This window comes from Protobothrops mucrosquamatus, unplaced genomic scaffold (genome assembly GCF_001527695.2).
Source record: "Protobothrops mucrosquamatus isolate PMUCROS unplaced genomic scaffold, P.Mucros_1.0 scaffold_133, whole genome shotgun sequence".
Classification (NCBI taxonomy): Eukaryota; Metazoa; Chordata; class Lepidosauria; order Squamata; family Viperidae; genus Protobothrops; species Protobothrops mucrosquamatus.
In genome coordinates, this window is record NW_015386209.1 from 446,573 (window position 1) to 473,499 (window position 26,927).

The 26,927-nt window shown below is 42.3% G+C and overlaps 1 protein-coding gene across 3 annotated transcripts; it reads right to left on the bottom strand.

The window, feature by feature from the left end:
• Positions 1-851: 851 nt before the first annotated feature.
• Positions 852-24,571, bottom strand: VEGFA (vascular endothelial growth factor A). 3 transcript variants are annotated; one of them, XM_015817949.1, is made up of 9 exons: positions 24,562-24,571; positions 23,173-23,320; positions 16,989-17,040; positions 10,880-11,076; positions 8,938-9,014; positions 7,617-7,649; positions 4,558-4,629; positions 3,292-3,423; positions 852-1,376 (listed from the first exon to the last, which is right to left on the bottom strand). In XM_015817949.1, exons 2-9 carry the CDS (start codon positions 23,236-23,238, stop codon positions 1,355-1,357), a joined length of 651 nt encoding a protein of 216 aa, XP_015673435.1. In that variant the 5' UTR covers positions 23,239-23,320; positions 24,562-24,571; the 3' UTR covers positions 852-1,354. The 3 variants fall into 3 exon arrangements, with proteins under 3 accessions (XP_015673435.1, XP_015673445.1, XP_015673452.1); XM_015817959.1 differs by lacking the exons at positions 4,558-4,629; positions 24,562-24,571 and having other exon boundaries at positions 23,173-23,340; XM_015817966.1 differs by lacking the exons at positions 3,292-3,423; positions 4,558-4,629; positions 24,562-24,571 and having other exon boundaries at positions 23,173-23,340.
• Positions 24,572-26,927: the final 2,356 nt, after the last annotated feature.

The following is a 26,927-nucleotide window of genomic DNA, read 5'->3' on the forward strand; positions in this document are numbered from 1 at the left end:
GATGGATGGGCCAAATTATCCAGATATTATTGACAGTGGGGAGACTCTATGCTATTTTTTTTTTGTGGTGGAATAAGTCCTACATCACAAGTCCAGCAAAGAACACTGTGTCTTAATATAATTCACGGTACATGACTGAGAATAATAAATTTACAATGCTAAAGAGTAAGCTCTCGCCAGCTTTTCCCTCAAAGGCCCAAAATGTAACAAGCCAATTTTAAACTTATTAGGCACAAAAAAAACCTATACAGTTGTATGTATATACCCCCTCACTCACACACACTCACACGTCCTGTCTATTGCGCATATATACTTTAGATTAATATCCCTTTCCAGAGAAGTTCCAGAAGTATCTTCAGTGGCAGCTCTGTGCATAATGATGGTTGACAGTGCTGGTTCAACTGCCCGGCTCTCTGTTACTCCCCCCTTCTTTCCTCTGTCTCCTTCTGCCAAAATAACATCCATTATTTAAGTAGCCAACAGGGATGGCAGGTTTCCAGGGACGCCTCCTTGAGCTGACAAGTCCAAACGTCAGCCATTTCCCATCATTAAGGCCAAAACACGTTATCTGTGGCAAAATGTTCCTGCAGCAAGTCAATACAAAAATATACACCAACGCCTCAGTGAAGCCAGCAGATTGTGAGCCAGATTCAGAAGAGATTTTCAAGAAGAAGAGAATTTGATTGATTCATTGATTCCAGCATTTAAAGAGTTATTTCCTTGACCTTTTGACCCACAGTATTCCAAGGTGCCATTTTGAGAATCCCCTGCCATCTCTTTTTTCGCACAAATGTTTCACCGCACGGGACTGGGGCAGGAGAGTGGGGAGAGGAAATGAGACCAGCAGGCTTTAGAGGGTCAGGAAGAATATGAAGAATATATTGAGCAGTATTGACTGGAGTCCAGTCGTAGTTTCTTTCTTATGTCCCAAATAGCCCACTTGTGTCCACAGCAGTTGAGTATATCCAGTGAAGACACCAATAATGTTAGCAATGTTTTAGAAATTCAGTATATATACATATACACATACATATTCATATACATATACATATACTTCATGTGTATGGGGAGTCCCAAGCATATATCACTCCACTCTCCCTGGCTCTATATCTTAGCAGCATGAGAAGGAAAGTTTTTCTGTAAAACCAGTTCAAAACCGAAAGGTGAATCCTGCGCGGGTCCTCAGGGAATGTTCCTTCCAGAGTCTATCGTCCATACTCAAAAGTGCTGTGCGCTGCTGATCCTTCATTTTTAGTGTTCATTTGGATTAGTGTTTGTTTTCAATTTCTGACCAGGTGAGATGTCAGGCTCCAGAACCAAGGCTGCTCCCGCACTCCCTTTCTTCCCCTGCTGCTCACCGCCTTGGTTTTTCACATCTGTGAAGGAGAAGAGAGAAGGGAGGAGAGAGGTTATGTGGGAGTCTCCAAACAGATACGGCATTAACAGGTGAGAAGGAACCTCTTGGGTTAAAAGATTGGCGAAAGTGTTTTGCCACAGAATAGATCAAAATCCTATATAGGGACCAACAGGACTTGCTCTTTTAAAAAAAAAAGAAAAAGCCACTGCATTTGCTCCAGTTTTCTCCCCACAGATAAGAATACTATTAAGAACTCCTGCATCTCCAAGGTTGATTTTTTTTTACATCCTGGCATAACTCTCTCTCTCGTACCTACATAGAGATTGCCTACCCTGTTCACCACACTAACCTCTTTTTGCTGTGTGTTTAAAGAGGTGCAGTCAAAGCAAGCCGGGGTGCCCTGTGCCAGCAAAAGGGGGAGAAACAAAGAGCTTAAATTCCGCTGCTTGCAGAGGCAGAGATTAGTGCCTAAAAACACAGCAGCAACCCCAGCAGCTGTGCAAAAACCAGGAAACGAAGAGCCAGCTGTGCCTTCTGAGTCCAGATTTCCTCCCTGCAGTGAAGAGTTCATTTGAAGCAACCCAGCAGCTGCCAAAGCCAAAACAATCCAACCTATCGTCTGGCACTCCTCGAGGGCAACCTGAATGCTGGCCTTGGTCCTACGCTGGGGCAATTTCTTAATCAGCCATTCCTTCCCCCCCCCCCTTCTTCCCTTGGGAATAGCATGGCACTTACTTCAAGGATTATTTCAAACTTCTCATTGGTTAATTTGAGGGGATACTATAAAGGTCAAGGTCAGACAACTGTCTGGTTTCTCTCCAGGGGCTACTTCTGCACGGTGGACTGTAACTCAAGAAGTGCTGGCTCTCTTCACGCTGCGGTACTAGGCATCCACACTCAGATTACAGATCTTCACATGTTTCCTCTACACATGCAGCCATGTCTCAAGTCCTTGCCCAGGCAGAGAACTGAGCTTCATGATATCTATACACGTATAAAGCCTAGCACCATCAGCCTGGCTCTAGGTGAGCATTTCTGATGTTCTAGGAAAGGTAGAGCCTCATGCAATATTCTCAGAGATCTAATCTAGTCACAGCAAATGTGTTCTGCCTTTTCAGAACCATACTTAGGGGCGGGTAGGCTGACATTTGCAGCCACAAAGCAGGTAACTCAGATGACAGTATGCCATCTGCCCGACACCGGGTAAGGTATCCATCTGGGATAGATATCCTGAGTTTTTACTTTGACCACCTGAGCTTTAGCCAAGGTATTTTTTCCAGGCAATTCACTCTTCTGAACACACAGAAATAATACAGAGAAGGAAAGGGCTAAGCATGCACTCTTCTTAAAAAAAACACACACTCTAGGGTAAAAGAGAGGTGCAGGAAAGAATGCATGTCTGGATTTATGACTCAGTCCCACATAGATTTAATCCATTGCAGGTCTTTTGTCTCTAAAAATGGATTTAGAGACAAAATCTTTGTTTTGAGGCAAAAAAAAGACTGGCAATCTCATTAAAACAGCCAGTTGCATTATACAAGGACTGCATAAAAGTCTTTTGAGGATTTCTCCTGAGCGCTAGCAATGTGGAAGGAGCCACCTTGTTCCCTAAGAGATGTATTCTAGATTATCTATCATCACCCTACTGACAGACAGTTCAGTTCAACTCTGCCAGAACAAGGGAAGTTTTAAACTTTAGGCAGATTACACCATCTCTTTCCCTCTTGCCCGACTGGCCAAGCAGAAGAAAAGAAGAATAATGGCACTAGAAACCAGCAAAAGCTAATTCCTTTCTCTGTCTGTCTGTCTGTCTGTCTGTCTCTCTCTCTCTCTCTCTCTGTCTGTGTGTCTGTGTGTGTGTGTATTGAATGAGTATGTCTGAGAGAGTAGTATGTGGGGTTTATTTGCTGTTTTTCATTCTTTAGGACACAAACCTGCAAGTGCGCTCGTTTAACTCAAGCTGCTTCGACTTGCAACGTGAGTCTGTGAATTTGCAGGAACATTTACAGGTCAGGGGATCTTGTTTGTACAAGTGCTTTCTCCTTTCTGAGCAAGGTTCACAGTGACTGCAAAAAGGCAAAAGGAAAGAGGTCTAAGCTACAGCGCTTTAGCGAGAAGAAATGTACACATGCAACACCCTACCACATTGAAGCAACCCTTGCCCCCACCCCTTACCCCACCCCCCCGCTCCCAACACTGCACGTCTAGAGCACTGCGGGGGGGGGGGGTTGGACACTCCCAAAGGCATTCCAACACTTACTTGCAATAGCTTTTTAAAAGGCAGAAATGGGCTCTCTGCAACTGCACAATCCACAAATCCTGCATTAGTCCAATTTGCAGTGGAAAGGAGAGCCTCCTTATTGTTAACTGAGGTCTCTGAGCCAATAGCAAAAAATAAATAAAAAATACTCAAGGGCAACTCTTTTTTTCTACAGAGAAACCCCCGTCTTAAAAAAAGAGAGAGAGAGAGGAAACAGACTTCAGAACCCAGCTGCTCCTATTCAAGTTGTGTTGTTTTCCATACGGATTGAATCAAAACAGCAGCTCTTGAAATCCCCCCCCACACACACACCTGCATCACCCCACCAACTGAGAATTGCTGGAAATGCAGGATTTGGTGAATTGAGATACAGAAAAGACAGAGAAAGAGACAAGGCTCCCAATTCCAGCAGAGAGAGAAAGAGAGAACAATCCCCAATTTTCCCAGAATCCTCTAGCTCCCCTCTGGTAATGGTTAGTAGTTTCCATCAGACTCCATACACTCACACACAGGCAAACATGCATGAAAGACAAAGAATGAAGCTCTTGTTGCCACACCAACAGGTTTACAAGTGAAGGCCGAGAGGAAATTAATGGAAATGGGTTGGGGGAAATCATGTAAGAGCATTCTAGGGGAAAAGCAAGAGTGGAAATAAGAGAAATTTGCCTGTCCCTTTAAGGTCACTGTGCCTTCAAACAACCAGAATAATCCCAAGCAAAGAAAAAACAAAAAAAAGGACCACAGCTTCTATATGCTCCCCAATGTCCCCAAACTATATAGTGCAACCACAATAACAAGTGATTTGGAGATGTGAGTGAAAATTATTTGCTCCTTTGATTGTTTAATTAGATGTAATGCAAGCAGGAGTTTTGATTTGAGGGGTGAATAGAAGGAAATGGATAAAGGGCAGAGTCTAAAAGCACATGATGCAAAAACGTACAAATTCTGTGGTTTATACCGGCCTCTCTTGCGCTTTCTTTTTTGACCCTTCCCCTTTTCTCGCTTTGATTTTCTGGAAGAAAAACAAAACAAGCAAGAGAGAGAGAGAGAGAGAGAGAGAGAGAAAGTGCACAGGGGAGAGAAAAAAGGAAGAAAAAGAAGGAGAAGCTACCATATGCACTTAGCTAAAGCATAAGCATCTAAACTGTAGAAGTCCTTGGAGTTGAGGCATTTCTTCTTTCTTGCTGTTGAGTTATTGGGGTTTTTTTTAAGATGGGTGGCCGTATAAATCTTTTAAATAAATAAATTTGTTTCTGTACTTCACACAACTCTATCAAAAGTTGAAACCTGATAAGACTCTCAACTTCCCTTCCAGTTACAGATAGGCATGTCTCACTTCAAATATGACCCAGCCTACAAAACTCTGCTCCTTTCTTAAGAAAATGAAATGCCTTATTTTGGCTCCAGTATGGGCCCTAAAAGTCAGTTCTCTGCTCCCCAGAGAGAATGGGCTCTCCAACCTCAGTAAGGAAGGAAGGAAGGAAGGAAGAAAGTGGGCAACACTTAACAACGGACAAATGTGCCTCCGTGTTGCACCTCCTTGTTTTATCCTTTTCATTTTGACATGCACAAGCTTTACCCTCAGCAAATTATTTCTGAGAATTCCCACTGGAACCATCAGAAAGCTCCTTTGAGCTGTCCACCTATAGGCAGATAACAGCGAAAGATGGGGAGGTAATTCTGCATTCTATGAAAAAGGAGGTAAGCTACTAATACGCAGTTGAGCCTCAATTGCTCTGCTCTGCTCTGCTCTTGGAACATAAGATAACTATGGCCCGTCTGAACCCCATTATTATAGGGGTTATCACTAACATCCAAGAACTCTGTGAGCTACTACATACAGGCAGATGAACTCTGATCCCTCCCACTTGCTGCTACTAGAGGTTTAAAATATATCCAACTTCTACACTGTGAGGTAAGGCAATGGGGCTAATCTAACTATCATTCCTTGGAAGATAACACAACGGTATTTTTTAACAGAGAATCTGAGCCCCCTTCCCTGCTGCAAATGCCAGAGAAAGTAATGTATAGGTTTGGTTTTCCACCCTTTCATTAAAAACGGTGATCCTAAGAAACCAACTGTACTGAACAGTCTGCCAGTTCATCTAATTTAATATTGTCTACGCTATGCGCCAAAGTCAGGCAAGTGATTTCTCAGCTCTGCCTAGAAAAACCCTGGGACGTTCTGCAAGGCAAATTCCTACCCACACACATTAAGGTCTTCCTGTGTACTTTTGATAATGTGCACAGACCTAGAGCAGCAATCCCAGCCAAGGAGAAAATCAGGTGAAACTTAGCACCTACTGCTCCAGCAGTAGACTCTGAGAGAAATGCACGTGGAAAAACGCAATATTCTTGGGACAAAACCTAATACAAAAAGTACTCCTTTCTTCCTAGAATTAACAGCTTATTTAAACTTTAGAAGAAGGAGTTGCTGTAATAAAGGAGGAAGTCCCTGAGGTTAATGGACAGGATGTGCCGTGGATCTTGTTCAAGCCTCTTGGTTGGCATCAGTTTTTCTCTCCTAACCACAAGCAAAGTAAGCATCACAAGAACACAGAAATTACTAGCAGGGCAGAGGAAGCATGTTTACGTCAGGAAACTTTCACAAAGTTTTACATTCATTAATGCCACATTCATCCAGAGGCACACCATGAAAAAAGGCATCAAGCATTAAGAGGAATTTCAGCTTAACCCAAACCAGAGGAACCCGATACCGATATGGAGATTTGCAGAGCAAAGTAAGCCACCTGAAGGAGTGGAAAGCTATAGTCCCAGAGGGAAGACTGTGGCCACGGTGCTCACTCAATCACAACACTCTTACATCTCTGAGTCACTCTGCCATTCAGCTGAATAACATGTGCACCAGAAGGGTATAAGCCAAGCTAGCAGTATTTCCCCGGGCAATCCACTGATGGCTCCACAATGTGAATTCATGAGAATTCAATTAAGCTAGGACATGTATGAAAACAGCACAACTAACTAAAAATATCCTCCCCAATCCCCATTATCTCTCTCTCTCTCTCTCTCTCTCTCTCTCTCTCTCTCTCTCTCTCTCTCTCTCTTTCTCCCCCAGCTTCCAAGCCAACTCGCAGACCATAAACCATCTTAATATACCCTCACAGTGGATACATGCATTTATTTTTAAGCTAGAAATTGAAAAAGTATATCCATATTTGATTAGGCTGGCTAATGTACAGGGAAGAATTCTATTTTATCATTCAATAATACTACACAAGTCTCAAGGTAGATGTCAGTTTCACATTACAAGATCAGCTACTTCCATTCCCACACACAACTCATCTACAGTCACCACAATGCAGTATTTCCAGATGCTTTGAACTACTATCTGCTTGGCCCCAGACTGCAACACCAATAGCCTGGGATAGATATTCCAAAAGCACTATAAAAGGCACCATGCTGGGGAGTGCTGGCGATAAAATGACTCTCTTTATTCCACCTTCCATGATTGATATGCGAAGTTAATTCACATCAGAACCGTACCCACTCTTTGACTGGGCGTACATGACTTTTGGTTCGTGAAAGGGCAAAACTCCCTTGTTCTAAGTGAGATAGCAGAGCTTCCATGCACAGCCTTAATGTTAGGTATCTATGAAAGTTGCTGTAAACATCAGCAAGTTTTCATCAAAGCAGCAAAGAGATGGGAGGGCAATGGGGTCAAATGCATGTGAAGGAAAATTTCAGCTAGAATCCAGTTGAAAAGGGATAAAAGCTTTCGGTTAATTCCATGCTGTTCCTGACATATTTTTATAAGTAAACAGTTTCAAAATGGCCTCAAAGCATAAAGGAACCACAGCTGTCAAAGCTACATGTGTGACTGTAGCTAAGAGGAATGGATTCAAGATATAATTCTTTAGATGAACACTTGATTTCTTTAAAGAACAGCAACAACCAATTCTTATTTGTAGTGATCTAAGAAAGAAAGGAGGAAGATCACCAGCACCAACTTAGGGGAGGGATATAATCCAAGTCACTTACTTTTCTTGTATAATTCTGGTTTCTTTCTTTGGTCTACAACGGAAGAAAAGAAAAAGCAGGATTAGAAGAGAACTAGCAATAAATATAAAGATCACATCCACGCTTTACCACCCCACTTTCAGCAGAAAACTTAATAAAGGATGCTCTTCTGCCTTCCAGCACTGCCTGTTTCAGCCTTCCAAATGTTCCAGACTACCAGTTCCATTATCCTTGTCCACTGGCAATGTTATCTGGCAGCACAAGCTTAAAACACCATAGGATCATCTGGTTGTTGAAGTTGGCCTTAATTATGACAGCCAAGGCCAGAAAAGAAAGCACATTTCTTTCTGATCAAATTAAAACACTGTTCAGATGTTATGCCTAAATCTATGCATTAAAAAGTCATATCTTTTGGCCTTGCCCCCAATATCCCCAGCTCTATTTCCCTTTGCCCAACATTTGACTAAATAGCAAAATCTGAAGGGAGATTTTGTACATATTGACATGAAAATAATAGATCCGTATAAGAGCTCTGCCTTATACGGATCTATTTATTATTAGATTTATATCCCACTGTTATTTTGTACAACTCAAGGCAAAATATACAATGTTTCTGCCTTCTATTTTTCCCATAGTAAACCTGTATGGTGATTTAGGTTGCAGAGAGTGACTGGCCCAAAGTCACTGAACTCACTTTCACACCTAAGAGAGGACTAGAACTTGCAGTCTCTGGGATTCTAGTCCAGCACTTTAGCCATTGCACCATTAAACCAAAGTAGCTCTCTTGATTGTAATCATGTTTTCGTGATCATGTAAACTTATAATACAAAGGTTGGGGGCTAAGGGATCAGAGCACCTAGGGACATAGGCAAAACCTAACCACCTGTTTACTCAGTTGGAGCAAAACAGCAATACAATGTTTCTTAACTAGCTGCTGGTTCTCAATTGCACCTACCCAAAGAATGTACCAAGCAGCCAGTGAAATTTCCATGACAGAGATTGAGAGCATGTAAACACACCAGATACCCACACATTCATTTTATGACACAGATGCAGACCCATAAGGAATGCTTCTCTTGCTGAAGCAATGTTGATGTAACTGAGGTTTCTAAAGAAGAAAAGTTAAAGCCCTCCCGTTACTGGACAGTAAATGTACATCATCTGTCAATCAATATAGATTAAATTACCAAGCCTATGGCTAGCAAGGAAAAAACCCTTCCCAATACAGAATAAGACCACAAGATTTTGGGTGAATAGGTGGATACAGGTGACCAGCTGGGTACTATTGGTATAATTGTATAATCCTTCTCCAAATTCAATCAGAAAAGCTCTCTGTCCTCACCTGCATTCACATTTACTGTGCTGCTGGAAGCTCATTGGATGTATATGCTGGCTCTGATAGGGTTTGAGTTTCATGATCTAGAAGGAAAGAATGCAATAGAAGGGAGAAAGAAAAAAGAGGGACAGTGAGTTGCATTCCCAAATGGGTAATGTTCAACAGCCATCTCACAAAACAAATAAGCAAAATAACGCAGTAAAACAGAGGGGGCAAAATGAAGGCTAGATGAGTTAGCATTCTTACGTTGCCATCCTATCCTCATTTTACCTTCTAAACCAGTATTTCTTAAACTTGGCAACTTTAGGATATGTGGATTTCAACTACCAAAATTCCCCAGCCAGCCATGCTGGGAGTTAAAATCCATACATCTTAAAAGTGTAAGAAACACTGCTCTAAACTCATGGGACTCAGTTTTGAGCAGGAATGTATTGGAAAATGCTCAAAAGCAGTAAGAAATGCCAAATTCCTGATATGAATCACCATGCCAAAAAAAAGTACAATTAGTCTTCATTTAGCAATCACAATTGGGTTTAGCAAATTGGTTGTTAATCAAATCGGTCATTAGGTGAAACCATGACTATGTTTATTATCTTGCTTCAGTTTTCCTTTGCTTTACAAACCCGCAAATTAGATTGGTTATAAAGTTACTTTTTCATCCCTATAGTACCTGCAAACAATCACTAAATGAGGCAGTCATTCAACAAGGACTACTTCCTAAATAGGCCTCATGTCCACAAGTTTAAAGGTTAAAAGATTTTTTTTGCCCTGCTCATCAAAACAGATTGCCTTACGAAGTGGTCTTGGCTAACTCACACAGATCCTTTGATACCGGTATATAGATTCTAAAATGTGGATGTTATTTAAAGAGAATTAAGCAAGGTATATATAGAACAACAGATCTGGGGCAAGTAATCTGTCTATTTAGTTTATCAGGCAAACTACCTTTTAAAATGGTTAGAAAGTGAAGCACACACAGGAAACGGAAACTTGAAATGTAGGTTGTTATTACATGAGTATATAATCTATATGTCTCTCTGTGTGTACATATGTATATAGAAGTATAGGCAAAAAGTGGTCTCTGAATTTTCAGGGGAAATTATATTCAGGTTTAAATTAATGTGTATAAAGCATCACTTCACTTCACAATCATTCCCTTTGGAGAACATGAGAGCATCACAGTAGCCAAGGCCACATTTATAGTTCTTGAAATAACAAAGGCCACCAGGGCAATTACTTTTCTGTTCTGTTTTGTTGGGGGGGGGGTACTTTTGTTTTTGTTTTTATATTTAGGCCGCACTTTTTATAATCTCAGGAAGCACTTCTGACCTACTCATATTGCCCAGGAACAACATGACCTAGTCACGTTACTCTGGTCACGTTAAAAATAGGTAAAAGCTAGGCATGTCTAGCTTATTGAAAAGAAGGATTGGGGGGAGGGGGGAGAGGACATAATAACAGTCTTTACTATTTGAGGAGCTGTCACGAAGAAGAGGGGATTTATTTATTCTCTAAGGGCAGGAAGTAATGGATGTAAGCTTGTTAAAGAGAGATGCAACCTAGAAGTAAGAAGAAATTTTCTGACAGTGAGAACAATTAATCAATGGAATACCTCACCGCCTGGTGCTGTGGGTGCTCTATCACTAGAGGTTTTCAATAGACTGGACATTTACCATTTAACTGGGATAAGATAAGGCTCCTGCCTTGAGCTAGGAGTTAGACTGGAAGACTTCTGTGTCCCTTCCAGTCCTATAATTCTATGATTCATCCTTCTCTATTCTTTCCACACCCAACAGATACAAGTGGTTATATTAGGAGCTGGATGTGGTCCAAGACCACCAGTTGATCCTTCCCAAATTATAAAAACCATCCATAGTGGAATTTATTAAAGAAAACAAGACAAAACTGCAGGTCAAAAGTCGCCTTGACTGTTTAACCACAGTCTCACCTCCATGGTGACATTGTACAGCTCTGTAGGCACACATTCTAGCGCTTCGTCATTACAGCATCCTCCACATCTCATCAGGGCCACACAGGGTGGTTTCAAGATGTATTCCACCTCATCAGGATACTCCTGGAAAATATCTACCATGGTCTCAATTGGCCTGCAGACACTGCGCTCATAGACGGTCATAAATGGGATAACTAGAAAACAAAGGGAAGGGAGAAAGGAAAAGGAGGGATTAGTTACACTTATTTTGTGAAGTCTAACATTAACATTACAATATAGTATACACATAGACTTAAGACACAAGGACCACTAAGTCTGCCCCTTCTACTGGATTCTTACCCAACAGGCTCAGCAAAATACAGGCTCTCAGTAATGCATTAGCCTACTTAAAATGTACTTAAAGCCTAAGAAGGCAGACTATAGGGATTGTGGATGAGCAAGATATGATGAATCACTGACAAGTTTAGCATCTGTCTTGTCTGAATTTTAACCAGCTAGACATTGAATGCATTTGCAAGAGGGAAATAAAAATGATTCACAAGACCACGAATCTCATGGCATGGTGGCAGCTTGTTAGAGACACTTTACCCTGAAGTGAATGGACACAGAACCTGGTCATTTCACAAACCCAGAGGTTCCAACACAGTGTCCCTTCACATGTAAAATACCTCAGCTCCTATTTGATGTTAGCCTAACAGATTCAATTTCCTCAGAAAATTTTCTGCAGTGGGGATATCACATTTTCCAGGAATCGTCACACAGTGCCATGTAGCTGGAAAATATGCTTCTTCCTTTAACTTCTGGCCCTATGCTACTGCCAAGACTATACAAAAAGTAGCCAGAGAAGAAGCAGAAGCTCATTCTAGACTCTAGTCATGCAGTTTTCAGCACAAAAATCAAGGAACTTAATGGGAGGGAAGGCCCTGCTCCCTTCCATAAACCCACGCCATACCATTTCCTGACCCTCTCCAAAATGTTTTAGTTTTAGTTTTACTCCAGCACAGAAATGCCCCTCATTCATGTTTGTAAACTACAAGGAGCAAACAATCACCTTACTCCCTCCAAAAATGTTGTCACCATTCTGGGTTGTGCACTCTGGCTGGCTAGCAAAACATTTTCATAATTTCATATTTACACAAAGGGCCTCATCATTTGCTTCAATTATTGTAGAATTTGATATGAGTAATTCTGGATTGGACTGAGGTACAATCCAATTGAAACTAAGTTCAAAAGAACTTCAGTGGGCCTTATTTATTCCAGATCTACCTCGTTATGATATTTATTATTAAGTTCTAATGTTAGAAAGGCGTTTAGAATAGATTACCTTCTTCAATAAAGCGGGGGAGGTTCTACCAGAGAAATTATGTATTTTATTCCAGCCCAGCCACCAACATCAGCTCAGCCTTCATCAGTTACCAGCCAGCATGGCTAATGGCTGAAATTCTAGCTGTCATGTCCAAAGCATCTGGACAGCCCACAGTTAGCGTTGAGAAAGGCTGATCCAAATATGCAGGAAAAGGTGCATGAAACTAAAAATCACTCCAGTCCAATTTTTTTATGCAACATTGGGGGGGGGGGGAGAGAATGCAAGGCCCCCAGCCTTTATACATACATACAAACACACACACACAATCCTACCGTGACTAGGCTAAAACTAATGATTCATTGCAAAACTGAAGCAGGAGATAGAGACGCATGGCTCAATACAAGAGTACAAAATCTGTCTTCCAAACAAAATAAGAGATCTTTTAAACAAAACACGGGCTTCTGCCTGTTCCTCCAACAAGCACATTAGAAGTAGCTAATGGAGTCCCTTAGAGAGGCAGGAGATTACTGTTCGACCTAAGTGTTTTTTTGCCTTCCAAGGCCTGCAGTGTCTACGTTGATAACCCAGTGTGATAAAAAGCACAAATTGCTTGCATCATGGAAAAAACAGAAACCAGTAAGCGTTTTGAACAGTCCTGAACCTGTGACAAACCAGCATAAAGGTTGCTCCACTGAAGCGCAGGCACGTGCTGGGGGTGGGGAGAGGGAAGGAGAGACAGAGTGCTCTTGATAATTGCGGAAAGTTAATTCTTGGTCATGTGGGACTGAGAGGGCCACCATCTGAGGAGAAGCCTGCCCGGGATTTCTACCGGCTGCCCAGCCTAAGTGCCTATTTAAAGAGACAGTTGCTCAGAGAGAGAAAATGTGTAGTGATGGGCGATCTCCAGCTCAAAAGGAGTACTTCCATCCACAGCAAACTTCTGTCCAGTCCAAGCTCTAGCAAGACATGTGGGATTAGTGTGGGCCAACTCTTCCTTATTCCCCTTCAGGTTGACCTTAACCTTAAAATGCAGCTATCTATAAACTGGAGAATTAAACAATTTAGTGTCTGGGAAAACTTGTCGGCACATAGCCAGACATGTAACACCTTGCTGATTATTCACTTCTTTCTGAGCATTAAGAACACAAGAAACTTTGTCATAATAACGCTGAGTTGAAAGCATTATTATCTACCTCCTTATGCATCTGCATTCAGAAGAAAACTAATGGACAAAGACAAAGACTGAGCATCTCAAACACTTGACTCTCATGCTGTGAAACAAATTCAACAGTTTTTTTTTCCATGTAATGAAATCTTACGACCCACGTACACACTGCAGGGGATGTATCCCCAAATAGAGCTCAGTATGAAAATCGTGGGGTACCTATTGTCTTTGCCTGAGCAACTAATTTACCTTTTAACTTCATCACAAACTATTTATTTATTAAATTTACGTACCGCCCATCTCGCCACCTATCTAAAGATAACTAAATGGCTGTCCTAAATGATTTAGGATTTTTTTTTTTATAATCTGTGGATCATCCAAAGAGATGCATCCTATCTCCACATAATAGCTGGCAGACATTTAGAATCTTCTACAGAGTTTTTATTTTTGCTTCATCACTTTCAAATGTATAAATATGAGAAGGGGGAAGGACAGTGGGAGAATTATCAACTTCTAAAAACTGATAATTATAATGATATGAAAAGTGAATAGAGGCACCTTCTTATTTCTGAGTTCTTTGCCTATTTCTTATGTAATTATGAATTACATGAAATTTAGGTTAGTATCTCAATGATATCAAACACAGAATGCCTCCTAGAATATACCTAGAATAGTAAACTCCATTGCCGGCACACTCCATTAAGATAATTCTAGAAAAAAGCATTATTCTTCTGCCTCATTTGGAAGTAACGTTCTTAACTTGCCAATCTGTTAGCAACAGAACACTACAAAAGCAGACTCAATGCAGCCACAACAGCAGAAAAAAGGTAAGAAATTGCTTTGTTGCTTTCCAGAAATCATGGGTGCTCCATCATTGGAGGTTTTTAAGAAGAGACTAGACAGTCACTTGTCTGAAATGGTATAGCTTCTCCTGCTCGAGCAGTGGGCTGGACTAGAAGACCTCCAAGGACCCTTCCAGCTCTATTCTATATTCTATCCTTTCATATGAATGATATTCAAACAAGAAAAATGGTGCAAAATAACAGAGTACTCTAACTATTCTAACTTTTAAGATACAAATGCAAGAACAAGAGAAATTAAGAGATATTTGTCAACCTCTATTTAAGAGAGACTGGTCACTGATACACAGCAGAAAGAGACAATTACTCGGTTGCTGGCCTTCTCATTTGCAGTTTAGCATGTAATAAAATGTGAAGTCTTAAATAGTGCAACTTGATCATCTGCATCTTTAAAGCTTCACTATGAGTCCCCCCAATAAGCTATTCTATGGTCCCGCAGAAACCTCAGATCTTTATACCTAGTTGTGCAACGTTACTGCAGCAACTGTTTTGCAGTTGCTTGCTAATCACATCTCTTGATATTCAATTATGTCAATCAGATCAGGACTCAGTCAGAAAGCCTGGTTTTATCTGGCTACTGGTTGACTAGGTGACATAACGCCTAACCTTTAAGCAGAAGGAAAAATGTAATTATGATAACCTGCAAAACCCTTGCTGGCCTTTTCTGAAATACTGCATTCCGCAGAGTTTGTATCAGTCCCGGAGCTCAAAGAAATCCAAACAACTCCTTTGTGACAGACTAACACCACAAAATACAAGCCAATGCTTGAATGTTATTCATGCATTGGCAGTTCAAGATAAAGGGCCAAGCAGTTTAAAGATCAACCTGCCATGAAGTTGTTTTCTCACATACACAGGAAAAGGAACCACCATGTATTCATTTTCAGGGCAAAAAAATGTTAAAAGCAGAACAGCAATTAGATCACAATATAAGGGTGTGCTCTTACAAAGTTATGCTCCCCTGAGACTCTGACAACACTCCTCCAAGTTCACCAGGCCAAAAAACCTGATTGCAACTGAAACTAACCGTGGTAAGAGAAAAGGGCGCCCCCTGCTGCTGTCTAGCTCTAAGAACAGCAGCAAGTGCCACTCCCTGAATGCCCCAAACTAAAGAGATTCCACAGCAGAATTTCACACTGTGGAAAGCAAGTTGTTTTCTGTGGAATCTCCCAGGTTAGGTGAACTTCTACTGCCTGAAGCTTCAAAGGCTGTGAGGATTGATACTAAGTTTAAACTGGTGCTCTCTGTACTGTGAAACAATAGGTGCTACCCTCTTGCCAGTAGCTTATTCCCTGAATCCCTCTCAATTTCTTTACTGTAGTATGCCTGATTTCTACATCTCCTCCTTTCCTTCCTTCCTGCCACATATTTTTGCAAAGGACTGTATAAGATTTGAAGGTTGCTAAATATTTTCACAAATTATGTTTTTGCTGAGGAATTTCTTTCTGAGAAATTTCTTGCAAGACCCAAGTCTAATAAGCGTTTGGCTAAAAGACAAATGCATTTAGACCCACGCTGCCAAAATCAGAGGATCCTGGCTCCAGACATAACAGAATTTTTTGTAACAACCTACTTCAACCTGATAGCTTCCCAACTGCAGCTTCCATAATCCCCATCCAGTGTGGGCAATCATTTCCACAGATGCAGATTCAGGACATGGCTGATCTAAAATTTTAAAAGTACAATGGAGCTTCCATTCTACTCCATTTTTTGACATACTCAAATAAAATGTCCAACAATGCAGCAAGTGCAGTTGGTTATAAATGGCCTATTTGCAAAAATGCTCCCAGACTCTCTTAAGGTGCAGGCAATTCTTCTGAACACACCAACAGCAAATGCTGCACATATTTATGCAGAAGAAATCACCATTACTTTCAGTAGGGCATATTTCCCTGTAGGCATGTAGCACTGTGGCCTTTTAAAAGATGGATCAACCTTCTCATAATTGTTTCTGAAAATTATCTTTTCAGTTGGCCAGTGCCATGATCCTTGGAAACTTAAGCACTGATAGTTTGGTAACTTTATTTTGTGTCTGAGCAAAACAACATGGGTCAAAGGTCTGTCAGCAAAAAGATGAGAGACAGGAAATTTTCAAAGTGACTTCACTTTGAAAATCATGGTAAATTCCTCCAACTATTATTCCCAGAGTTGCTGAGATGTCTGATCTTAGTTTTAAGTAAGGTTTAAAAAAGACTAAAATGCCAACATTCCAGTCCAATATATTCTCCCTGACAAGCTTCTTTAGTTGGATAGTCTCCATGTAGATTGAACTCCTGCCATTCACAGCCTGTGTGATCTGCAGCTGTACGCTTAACACATCTGGGTTGATAAGGTTGTTCTTTGAAGTTTAATAAAAACATGGTGTTATCTCATTTCTCCTTTAGAGCAAAATACTGTTGTGCATAACTGCAGCTGCTTAATAAAAAAAAAATCCTGGGAAATCTTGAAACTCAATATGTCAAACCTGGCAACTAAGAATCCCCCACTGTCTTCACTTAAACATTTTCAGTGTAGTCATGCTGGAAATCTTTAGTCTACTTCACTCCAGTTAGTGAAGTCACTTCCATTGTTTCTGTCCACAGAATTACAATCCAACACCACCTTCATCCCACACCCTCCCATAAATTCATTTTCCAAATGTTAGCAACGTAAGTGAGGATTCCCTCCCCAGCGGTCCAGCTAATGGACTGGTGCCAGTTCATCTCCTCCTCTTCAAATCATCAACACTTTCTTAAAGGGACCATTATATTTATCAGGGAATTTATCAGCACTTACCTTCACCTTGTTGCCTGTCTCCATCCCCCTGGGCAGGAGCAGCCTGCAACACCTGAAAAACCAACATAGAACTAATCAGAACACAAATCCGGTGTCCTCAGCCTACAAACCCTGAAGTCTTTTTCGATCTTAGTCACTTTGTAGGTTTGAGTAATAAAGGTCAGAATCTGTTGTACTTTGCAGAATACAAAAGGAAACCAAAAACAGCATATGCCAATTATGTTCTAATACCCATTTCTCTGCAGAAAATCCGAAGGAAAATGCACCTGAATTGTGAACCAAACATTTCTTGGAAATATGGAACTTAATGGAGACTTTTTTGCTTGTTTCGGTGGTGGTCTATAAAATATACTGTACATGGCCAGATTCCATGTCCAGCTACTTTTAAAAATGTTGTATGCCATGCCAGCATCCCCACTTTGATTCCATACACCTGGAAAGTGCCAAGTTGGCAAACTGTGGCTTACCTGTTGTCTAAAAGGTTAAATAATCATTGACTTTTGAAATTGCATTTTATCTGGCTGACTACATTTAAGTTGCTTTTATGATTCAGTGCTAATGGAGCTATTTTACAGGGGAAGATACTATAGAAAGATATCACAGAACTTTCAGTGCCTAAAAGGCAGCTAAGAAATATACTGAGACATTGGGGAAATAGAGATTTTACACTAGCAAAACACTGAATTGTCGTTTTCTAAGTATGTAAGAAAAAGTAGATTTAAGCTATTATCATACTCTAGACAAGGAAGATTCCCCTGGGATATAAATGTGAGAAAGCAAGATCTCTATTTAGTAAGAATCAATTTAGCTTGTATGTCTGCTTTCTGCACATGGGACAGAAAGGAGAACTCAAAAAGTTTTCTCGGATAGCACTCTCACTTTTCTAAGCAGCGGAATGATCTGCTTTAAAGCATTTATTATTATTAAGATTAAAATCTACAACACAAACCTGAACAGGGGAGGTGACTGGCAAAAGAGAAAACAATATTGGTGACATTCTAAAAATGACATGACAAGGAATCTGAATGTCAGTGTTTCATACCTCTGGGGTACTTAGCCAAGGTCATTACCACAGTTTCAGCAGAGAGGAAGAACCATCAGGCCCTTCTGATCTGCAAATTATGGAGTCTGGAATCAGCCAGTGGATTTCAAGAGCAATCCAGCTGGTTCACTAGGCTGTCAGCAACAGGTAACAGAGGTTAAGAATGCAATGCTGCTCATCTATTTGTTGCCTGGTATCCCCTACCTGATTTGGGATGACATTTCCAAGAACTCCCAGCCCACGTGGCCAATGACTAGGAACTCCAGGAGTTGGGAGGATTGATCTATTGGATGGCCCAACAGATAGAATCACTTGGATCTGCAGAGACAGGAGTCTAGCAGCACACAGGTGACAATGTTCCTTTTTAAGCTGACAAGATTTTTCTATCTCTGGGTGAAGGTCACAGCAACTTTACAAACAAGGTAGGGGGGAGTCAAAATTTAATCACTAAGGCCTTCATGGGCCAGCAAGCTGCCACAATCAGTTCTGAGCACAGCCTCTGTTGCATCTGAAAGACGCTTCAGACAGGCAGCTCTCTGGTGAGGTGGCAAGTTGCCACAGCTCCTTGACAGGCAGGTGTCCGCCCATTTCTCTAGCATCGCGTAGAGCACGTAGTCTTTATGAGCCAGCAGGCTGTGGCAGGCTGTCCTGGGATTCCTCCATCTGCAGGATGAGACTGTGGCAAACATGCTGCCCGCAAGTGCCCTGACTGAGCAGCTAAGCATGCGGCCCTGCCATAACTTGGTCAGGGCTCTGGGGAAGGAGACACCCCCAGCTCTCATTCTTCAAAGCCCTGCTTGGGTCCTGCGGCATCAGTCTAGAAACTGTTCCTTACTTCTGGCCTAAAGTTGCCCCCGAGGTACTTCTTGCTGCTGCTTCTTCACCTTGTCCAAAACAGCTTTCTCCTTCTCTCTTTCTCTCAAAGCCTCTCTGTGTGTGTGTATTTAGGAAAGAGACCTGAAAAATCACTAGAAGAGATTCCAGATCGCAAATAGGGACTTGGTATGGTCTGTGTCCATCTGTCTCTTTTTTTTCTCTTTCAAACTGCCTGTCAAGGCTAGACTACTATTTCCCGATTAGCAGAAACTGGAAGCAGTATATTCACCAATCAGACAAGGAAAAGGAACCCCATTAGCCATCACGTACAATCTATTCACACCATTGCTCATGCCGTTTGCCTTTGAATCTAGGAGCTATTTATACAGCAGAGTCACCTTGAATCCATTTGAGAAATCTGAAGGTTCTTCTCTGCTCCCATGCTGATGAATTACATTTGCTCTGGCCAACGCTGACAGTCTCCGTTAACCCAAGTATCAGGGCTTAGATGAAGGGTCTAAATGTTCCCTGTTCCCATCAAAGGAAGGACAAAACAAACTTTTCTTCTCAAGGGACAAGTGCCCGTTTGAAGGTCACATTGCTTGTACCCATCTCTTTTTCCCTGGCCTGAGGTTTTACTCATTGTTTCCCCATTAAGACACTTAATGGTCTCCTTTTAGGAGTTTTCAGCAGCACAGACAGTAGGAGAAATATCTCTTTTAAGGCTTGAGCAACAGCAAGTTGGCAGGGAGCTGGCAATTCTATTCTTATATCCTACTCATTCCTATACGAAGCAAGTAAAAGGTTAACTCAGTACATTGCTTCTACACACACACACACATACACACACAAACACACATACTTCCTATTCTTTCACATCAAAACCATTCTTTCTCTAGCTTTCTCCTCCCCCTCCCCTTAATCTCAGCAGCCTCATTAAAAGAGCTTTGTAACTGTTTTGGACTGGAGCAAACAATCCAGCCACTTTGGGAGGGCCCCTGGGACTAGAGTTAAAAACCCATGCCATCCTAGGTGCTGGGGGGGGAGAGAAAACCTCCTCTAATTTTTTCTGCCTAAATGCTGCAGTTCTCCCTCTCCTCCTCCCCCTGCTATGCACTCTAAGGAGAAAGAAAGCGCAATGGCCCAATAAGGGAGGGATTTCTGACATGGCACAAAGGAGAGAGAAAACGAGTTCAGAAAATGACTAGGATACATCCAAAGAGGGCTGCAACATCCACTTTGTATCGGGAAGAAGATTTCCACCTTCAGCTGCATAGCTAAAAGGAGGAAGGTGACCCTTAGAAGCAGCAGCTGGGCCGTAAGCAGGAGCCCCAGTGTGGCCTGAGCAAAAGGCTGATGATGGCTGTGAGATCATTAGCAGTCTGGTCACACGCTCGTGTTTCCACCCTTTACTGTTTGATCTTTGCTCAGTCCTACCAGAAAGATGTCTTGAGAGGGAGCCCCAGGACTTGCTCACTGCAACAAACTTAGTACCGGTATGACAAAGGATTACATCAGGGGACTAAGTATTGCCAATGTAGCAAAACTAAAGGCAGGCAGGTTTTGGATTGGATCTTCAGTCTTTTCATCCATGGGTCTTCTCACCAATAACACATGCTTCACTCCAAGGGTAACACTTTCAAAAGTGATTAATCACTGGGGGGGGGGCACTGCACCATTATTACAGCCAACAGATGAACTGTTAAGAGGAAATCAATGCCTGCATTTCCATCACCTGAGTTATGAGCTCACAACTTACATTAAGCTATACTGTGACTTGTCTGGCTTTGACCGATTGCTTTTTTTGAATCCAGCCACTATGGTGTGTCAACCATGGGTTAAAACTTCACATAATATATAAAACAAGTTAACTATGACTTTATTCAACAAGTCAAGGCTGGATATATTTTATTTATTTATCAATTTTAGACAACTGCCCATTTCACCAAAAGCAACTCTGGGCAGTGAAAAGCAATCCAATAAAGCAGTAAAACAAATAAAACAATCAGCTCCTAATACCATTACCTTATAATTAATAAAAAAGCATTAAAGCTATGAAATCAGTTTGCATTATATATTAATAGAGATTAGTAGTCCCTAATAACTTACATTAATGCTATCTCACTTTCAGCAAAAGATTAGACTCGTCTTCCACGCTCCCTTAAGGTGCCACACCGCACAGAATAACTTAACTCTCTTCTTACCAACAGTTTTTTTCCTTCCATGTTTCCAATATAGTTTAAGCTGTTTCAAAACTTACTAAGGTCAAGAAGTGCAAATGCATTCATTTTGGGCTCCCCAGAGATTCATACTTAATATACTGTATCTGCTTTGGCTTGGTAATATATAATATTATAATATGGCACCTAGCAATTTACCCAAATGATGGTGGGTTCATAAGAGTTGAGGATCCTCTCTCTACTTATTTGGGGGGGAAAGTCATCTATATTTCTGATCATTCCATCTATTCTCCCTCTCTGTATTTTTTTTATATTCTGTTTTTACTTGTCTCCACAGTACTTCATGCATTAATCAGATTTCTTAATCTAGTGACATCTGAACGTGCTGGTGGAAATCTCCTATCACTGGCCAGATTGTTTAGGATGACAGAATCTGTAAACCCAGGCTGAGTAAGCTTGGTAAAACCGTATAACCTGAGGATCATTTTAAAAAGCAAGCATGGCCATCTCAGATTAACCTGTTCACACGTTTTCCTCAAAAACACCTCCTGTCCTGTTCAGTTAAATGTGCTGCTGTCACTCGCAGCAAAGCTGGACTTGAACAAATTAGCTTGGAACGCTTGTGACATCTAACCAGACAAATCTGAAATGGCAGATATCTTACATCTACGGCTGGGGGAAAAAAAGTTATAACTTTTTCTACACTCTTGTTTAACTTTGATGCCACCAAGTGACTATGGGCTATAGACGACAAGATTTTGTTCCAAGACACATGAAAAGTGGCAAAGGGCAGCATGCCTGCATTTGAAGTGGGGGTTTTAAGACTTCACTTCTCTCCCTTAAATTTCCAAAGGCAAAACCACCATGGAAAATTAACCCGCATCCCCTTTCTTTCTTGGGAATCAACTAACTACCTAACAGCAAACAGGAGCTAAACCCAAACAAACGCTACACCCATCCAACTTATTTGATTCCTTTAAGGAGCAAGTCAAAAAGCTCCTGCTAGTGGGGTCTTCGGGTAACGGCCTTTCCCGTACTTTTTATAATAAGGAACCGAATAAAGAAGATGAGAGGAGTTTAGAAGCGGGAAACCCGTATAGAGAAGGGGGCTCTTATTTATGGAAACTCAGCAGGGTCGTTCCATCTGTAAATCAATCTGGAAGAGCCACAGAATTCATTTGGCGGTCTTTTGATCTCTGTTTGCTTTTGCAAGCCAGGAATTTTGAACTCCGGTCAGTAAACCTGCCTAACTAAAGCAAACAAGCCAAAAACACCGCTTTTGCAATGTCAGGAGGAGCAGGGGGGGGGGAGGGAGGGAGAGAGCGCAGCGTGCGCTGCCGCTGTTACAAGAAGTCAGCCTATATCAGAGGTAGGCAACCTTGGCTCTTTTATGACTCGGGGACTTCAACTCCCAGAATTCCTGAGCCAGCGCAGCTGGCTCAGGAATTCTGGGAGTTGAAGTCCCCGAGTCATAAAAGAGCCAAGGTTGCCTACCCCTGGCCTATATGCTCCGATCAGTGACGACGCAGAGCCGTGCCTCCTCCGTAGGGCGTCCTTCAAAACCCAGGTTTCCAAACTACCCAGGCTCCCCAGACAGGAAGAGAAGGAAACCTAGTCGGAACGGTCTCTAAGCCTAGGCAACACGGCAAGAAGGAAGCCAGACCTGCCAGGGTGGGCAAACAAGCTTCTGATCTTCTACTCTCTTTTATTTTATTTTTTTTCCCCAGCCCTGCGATCGCACGCGCAGGCCCCACGCAGGCAGCGCAGGCACACAACGTAGGGCTTTGCTCGCTCGCTCGCTCGCTCGGCTCAAAAAGGGTCGGGCGGCCGGTCTTTTGTCGGCAGCCCCCAAGAGCCGCCGAGCCGAGGTTAGCCGCGTGCCCTCACAAGGTCAACCAAGCCCCGGCGGGCTGAGCGCGAGCAACCCGACCGGAGGGTCTGTCTGGCGCCTCCGGATCCGCTCATCCGACGCGTGTGTGTGTGTGTGTGTGTGTGGGCTCCCTTTGGGGGGCCCCCCGCTATCACCTCGCGCTCGCCACGCACGTTCAGCGTAACATGCGGCGAACAGGCCACGCGGAGGAGGAGGAGGAGGAGGAAGGAGGAAGGCTTCCCCGCCGCCCCAGATCCTCCCGCCCGCCCCCTTTACCTTGGCGTTGTGGAAATAAAGCAGCGCCGCCAACCCCCAATGGATCCAAGTGAGCAGAAAGTTCATGATTCCAGGAGCGAGGGTGGCTTGGCTCGAGTCGGGTTCTCTTAAGCCTTCTCTCCTTTGCTCGGCGGTCGCTGTGATCAAGCTGAAGGGGTTGAAGGGGGAGGGGGGGGGAGAATATTAGACTCTGGTTTCACCCGTCCATAAGCTCGGCTCTCCCGAGGCCCCAGAGACGTAGTTTGTCCTCGCTTTGCCGCGCGCTCGGGGTCTTCGGCTCAGCTCGGTTCCGATCCGGAGCTTCTCCAGAACAAATTCCCCAGCAGCACGGCGAATAGTAACCGATTTTCCTCTTCCCCCTCTCTCCAGGCACACACTCCAGCCCTCGGTGGCAAAACACCCCACGCGAGCACGCTCGCTCTCACCACCGCACAAGCAACCGGGGCAAAAAGGGAAAAAAAGAGAAACCGAGACGAAGAAGAAAAGTTTGCCAAAACTTTCAGTGCATTTTTTTTTTCTCCCCCTTTTCCAAGGTCTCGGATCTTACAGCTGCTATGACTCGCTGCTTCCCAGCTGAAGTTGAGATGGTTGGGTTTGTTTTAACAGCAGTTTGAGGAAGAACGCTTCATTCAGCCCGGTTCGATTCGGGCCCCTTCTTCTTGGCTTTAAAAAAAACTTCCCTCCCTCCTTTTTTTTTTTTTTTTTTCTTCTTCCACCAAAAAGGGCAAAATCCAAGTTCTTTAAGCGAAGAAATTTCTCGGCGGATCAGGGGAAGGGGGAATAAATAATGGGCAAGTAGAAGAATGAATCGCAGATTCTCAGAGCGTAAAGGGAGAGAAGGAAGAACTCTGGCTCTCGTTTCCCTGCTCGATCTCGCTTCCTTATTATTATTATTATTATTTGTTTAAACCGAGAGAACGTCTTCACTTTTATGCCAAATGAACGTCTCCGGTCTCGATCCCTCTCGGCTCTCGCTCTCCCGAAGGTTAGGCGGAGTAGTGGAAGTGCAGCCTGCTCCGGGTAGCGCTGTCTCCCGTTCTCTTAAGCTATGGCACTCTCAAGCTTTTCAGGGTTCGTAGTCCCTCCTCCGCCTCCTCCCTCTCGTCACTCCTCCTACTCAGTACCTCTCAATTAAACATCCCACCTACCCCGTAGGTTTATAATGAGAATAAGAGCGGGATGTATTTTTTTTTTTCTCTAGGCTCTCTTTCTCTGGAGAACAAATGGGCAGCAAATTTTAAAAAAAAAAGGATTCCTTTTGAACCGTGTTAGCCATATCTATAATTTCAATGCAGAAATTTGTACAATTAATCACAGATGCCTTCCTAGAGTAGCAAGCTCCCCCCCCCCCCCATTAATGATACTTGCTCTAGAACAGTGATGACGAACCTTTTAGAGACCGGAGTGCCCAAACTGCAACCCAAAACCCACTTATGTATGATGGGGAGCCAGGTAGGTGTGGCCCATTGGTGGGTGTGGCCCATTGGGTGGCCATGGCCCATTGGGGTGGATGTGGCCCATTAGGTGGGCATGGCTGTGGTGGTAATGGCAGACTGGGTGGGACTAAAAAGTTCAATCAATCAATTCCAACTTTGTGAGATTTTTTTTTTCCTGCGAGAAGTTGAAATTGATTGAACTTTTTTTTTTTTTTTGCACATGGCGGCGGAGGCCTAAAGCGAAAAGGTTTTATAAAACCCAGCTGAAGGCCTAGGATAGGGGCGACGGCCCGCGTGTCCATAGAGGGCTCTTCGTGCCACCCGTGGCATGCGTACCATAGGTTCGCCACCACGGCTCTAGAAAAACAAATATTGTAATGGAAAAGGAAAGGGACTTTTAGATCCCTGTTTTTTCTGAAAACTCCCAAATGGCATGGATGGCCATCCTCTCCTAATTTTATCCCCATAAAATATCCCCTATCCTTAGCCCCTTGATATGGGTTGGTTGAGAGTGACTATCCCAAACTTACCCTGAGGTCAAATGCAGACTTGAACTTGGTTATCCCAGGCCAAATTTTAACAACTAGACCACACTGATTGAATTCTGATGGGCCTCCTTCGTATTTCTTTTTCTGATTTTACAACTATATGGAGGAAAACTCACTCTATTGATCCCCCTCCCTCATTTTTGGCATCAGAAAAGATATAAAGAACTCAAGGGAGCTGGGTGGGACTATGTTGTTGCACTGTCTCAAGGAACAGCTTTATTCTGAGAAGGACCCAAACAAAACTCTTATTCTTCTTTGTGGATACAAATAAATCTCCTAATATATTTTGGCCAAAAATATGACAATCATGATTTCCTTTTTTTCCCACTTACTAGATTCTCCAAAGCCATCTTTGGTTTTGCAAAGCCATAAGCAATTTTTCACTCCCAAAAAATTATTTTATTTGCCAAAATTGTTATTTTTAAAAAAAAAAATCCTGGAAATAAATAACTTTCACATGTTCCAGCTTCAGCCAAGAAAACTAATACTTGAAGAAAATTGGGAAGGTTTGTTAAGAGTGGGTGGGCAAGATTGCTGGTGTATGGGAAGAAAATATCATTAGAAAGCAGTTTGCACTACTAGGCATTTGAGGGTGGAAGGAGAAGGACAGAGCTCTCACTAAGGGTTGTAGCACAACCTGGTGGTAGCAATTTGAAATTTGAGAAAAATATTCTGTCCTTTCTCAGCAGGTAGGAGAAAGTGGAGGGAAGAGAACTCCAATAATATTTTTGTCACTGCTCCAGTCAAGAAAAAATTCCATGTAGTAAAAAAGTGAAATTTCCATTCAGCTGGTAATACATATATCACTGCACTAAAATGCCATCTCACAAGCCCCCCCCCCCCCAGCATCTTGTAAAGTCACCCATTCATTCTCCTGCAGACATAACAAGACTAGGAACAGGGTTATGTATAAGTTGCTGGCAGTCTGGAAAGTGGTCAAGCAGCAGCATCCAAGGTCTTTGGGAGCTACACGTAGCTTCCAGTTGTGCATCTATGTATCTATGTATTTTATAGCCTTATTTTCCCACCTGTGGTTTTACCTGGTCATTCTCCTGACTCGCTATTCTGGTAGTGTTAGTGATGCAAGAAGAAAGAGTCTTCACCACCACAACTCTACCAGACCTAGTGTAACAGCTGCAAACCAACACAGGTGGTTTGCTTGCATCTTTCCTTGCATCTATGTCTGTCTCTTCCTTAGCTCAGCTGGATTTGACTTTTTCTCCAACATAGTTTAGCATCTCAAGCAGAGAGGATTCCTGTTTCTGATGCAAGGGTGTTTACCTGGTATTTGGGACAAACAAGAGATCGTGATTTGTAATGAGCACAATTAATAGGCATATTCTTTGTTATGTAAATGGAGATTATAACGCAGCCTGAACTGCCACAAGCATGGAGTGAAGAGAAATACTTTAAATTCAGGGCTTATGCTATGGCACTTGCAACCCCTTTATAAAAAATTAAAATAGCAGAAATTTCACAAAATACTCCAGTCTTATAAGATCTGTTTTGTCATATAAACTCTTGTGTCCTTTTCATTGTTTTTAAATTTTTGTTGATGTTATTTATTTGTTTTTTTAATCCTTTCACACACAAAAAAAAGTGTTTCCAAAGTTGCCTATCTATGAGCTGAAAAGGGACACCGGCACTTTCTTTAACTGTTTTCCATTCTGTTGATTCTCTGATGTTGCTGTTTACGTTTCAGATAAACCCACAGTTGACATCAGCAGAAACTTCCCTTGAAATATAAACTGCAACTTTGGAAGAAATTTTC

Excerpts from the sequence above, each read along its gene's own strand:
- VEGFA (XM_015817949.1), bottom strand. The coding sequence starts at position 23,238 with ATGAACTTTCTGCTCACTTGGATCCATTGGGGGTTGGCGGCGCTGCTT. Across the intron at positions 9,015-10,879 it reads TGTACAATGTCACCATGGAG|ATCATGAAACTCAAACCCTA; the intron begins GTGAGACTGTGG and ends CTTTCCTTCTAG. Across the intron at positions 4,630-7,616 it reads ACCAGAATTATACAAGAAAA|AAAATCAAAGCGAGAAAAGG; the intron begins GTAAGTGACTTG and ends TTTTTCTTCCAG.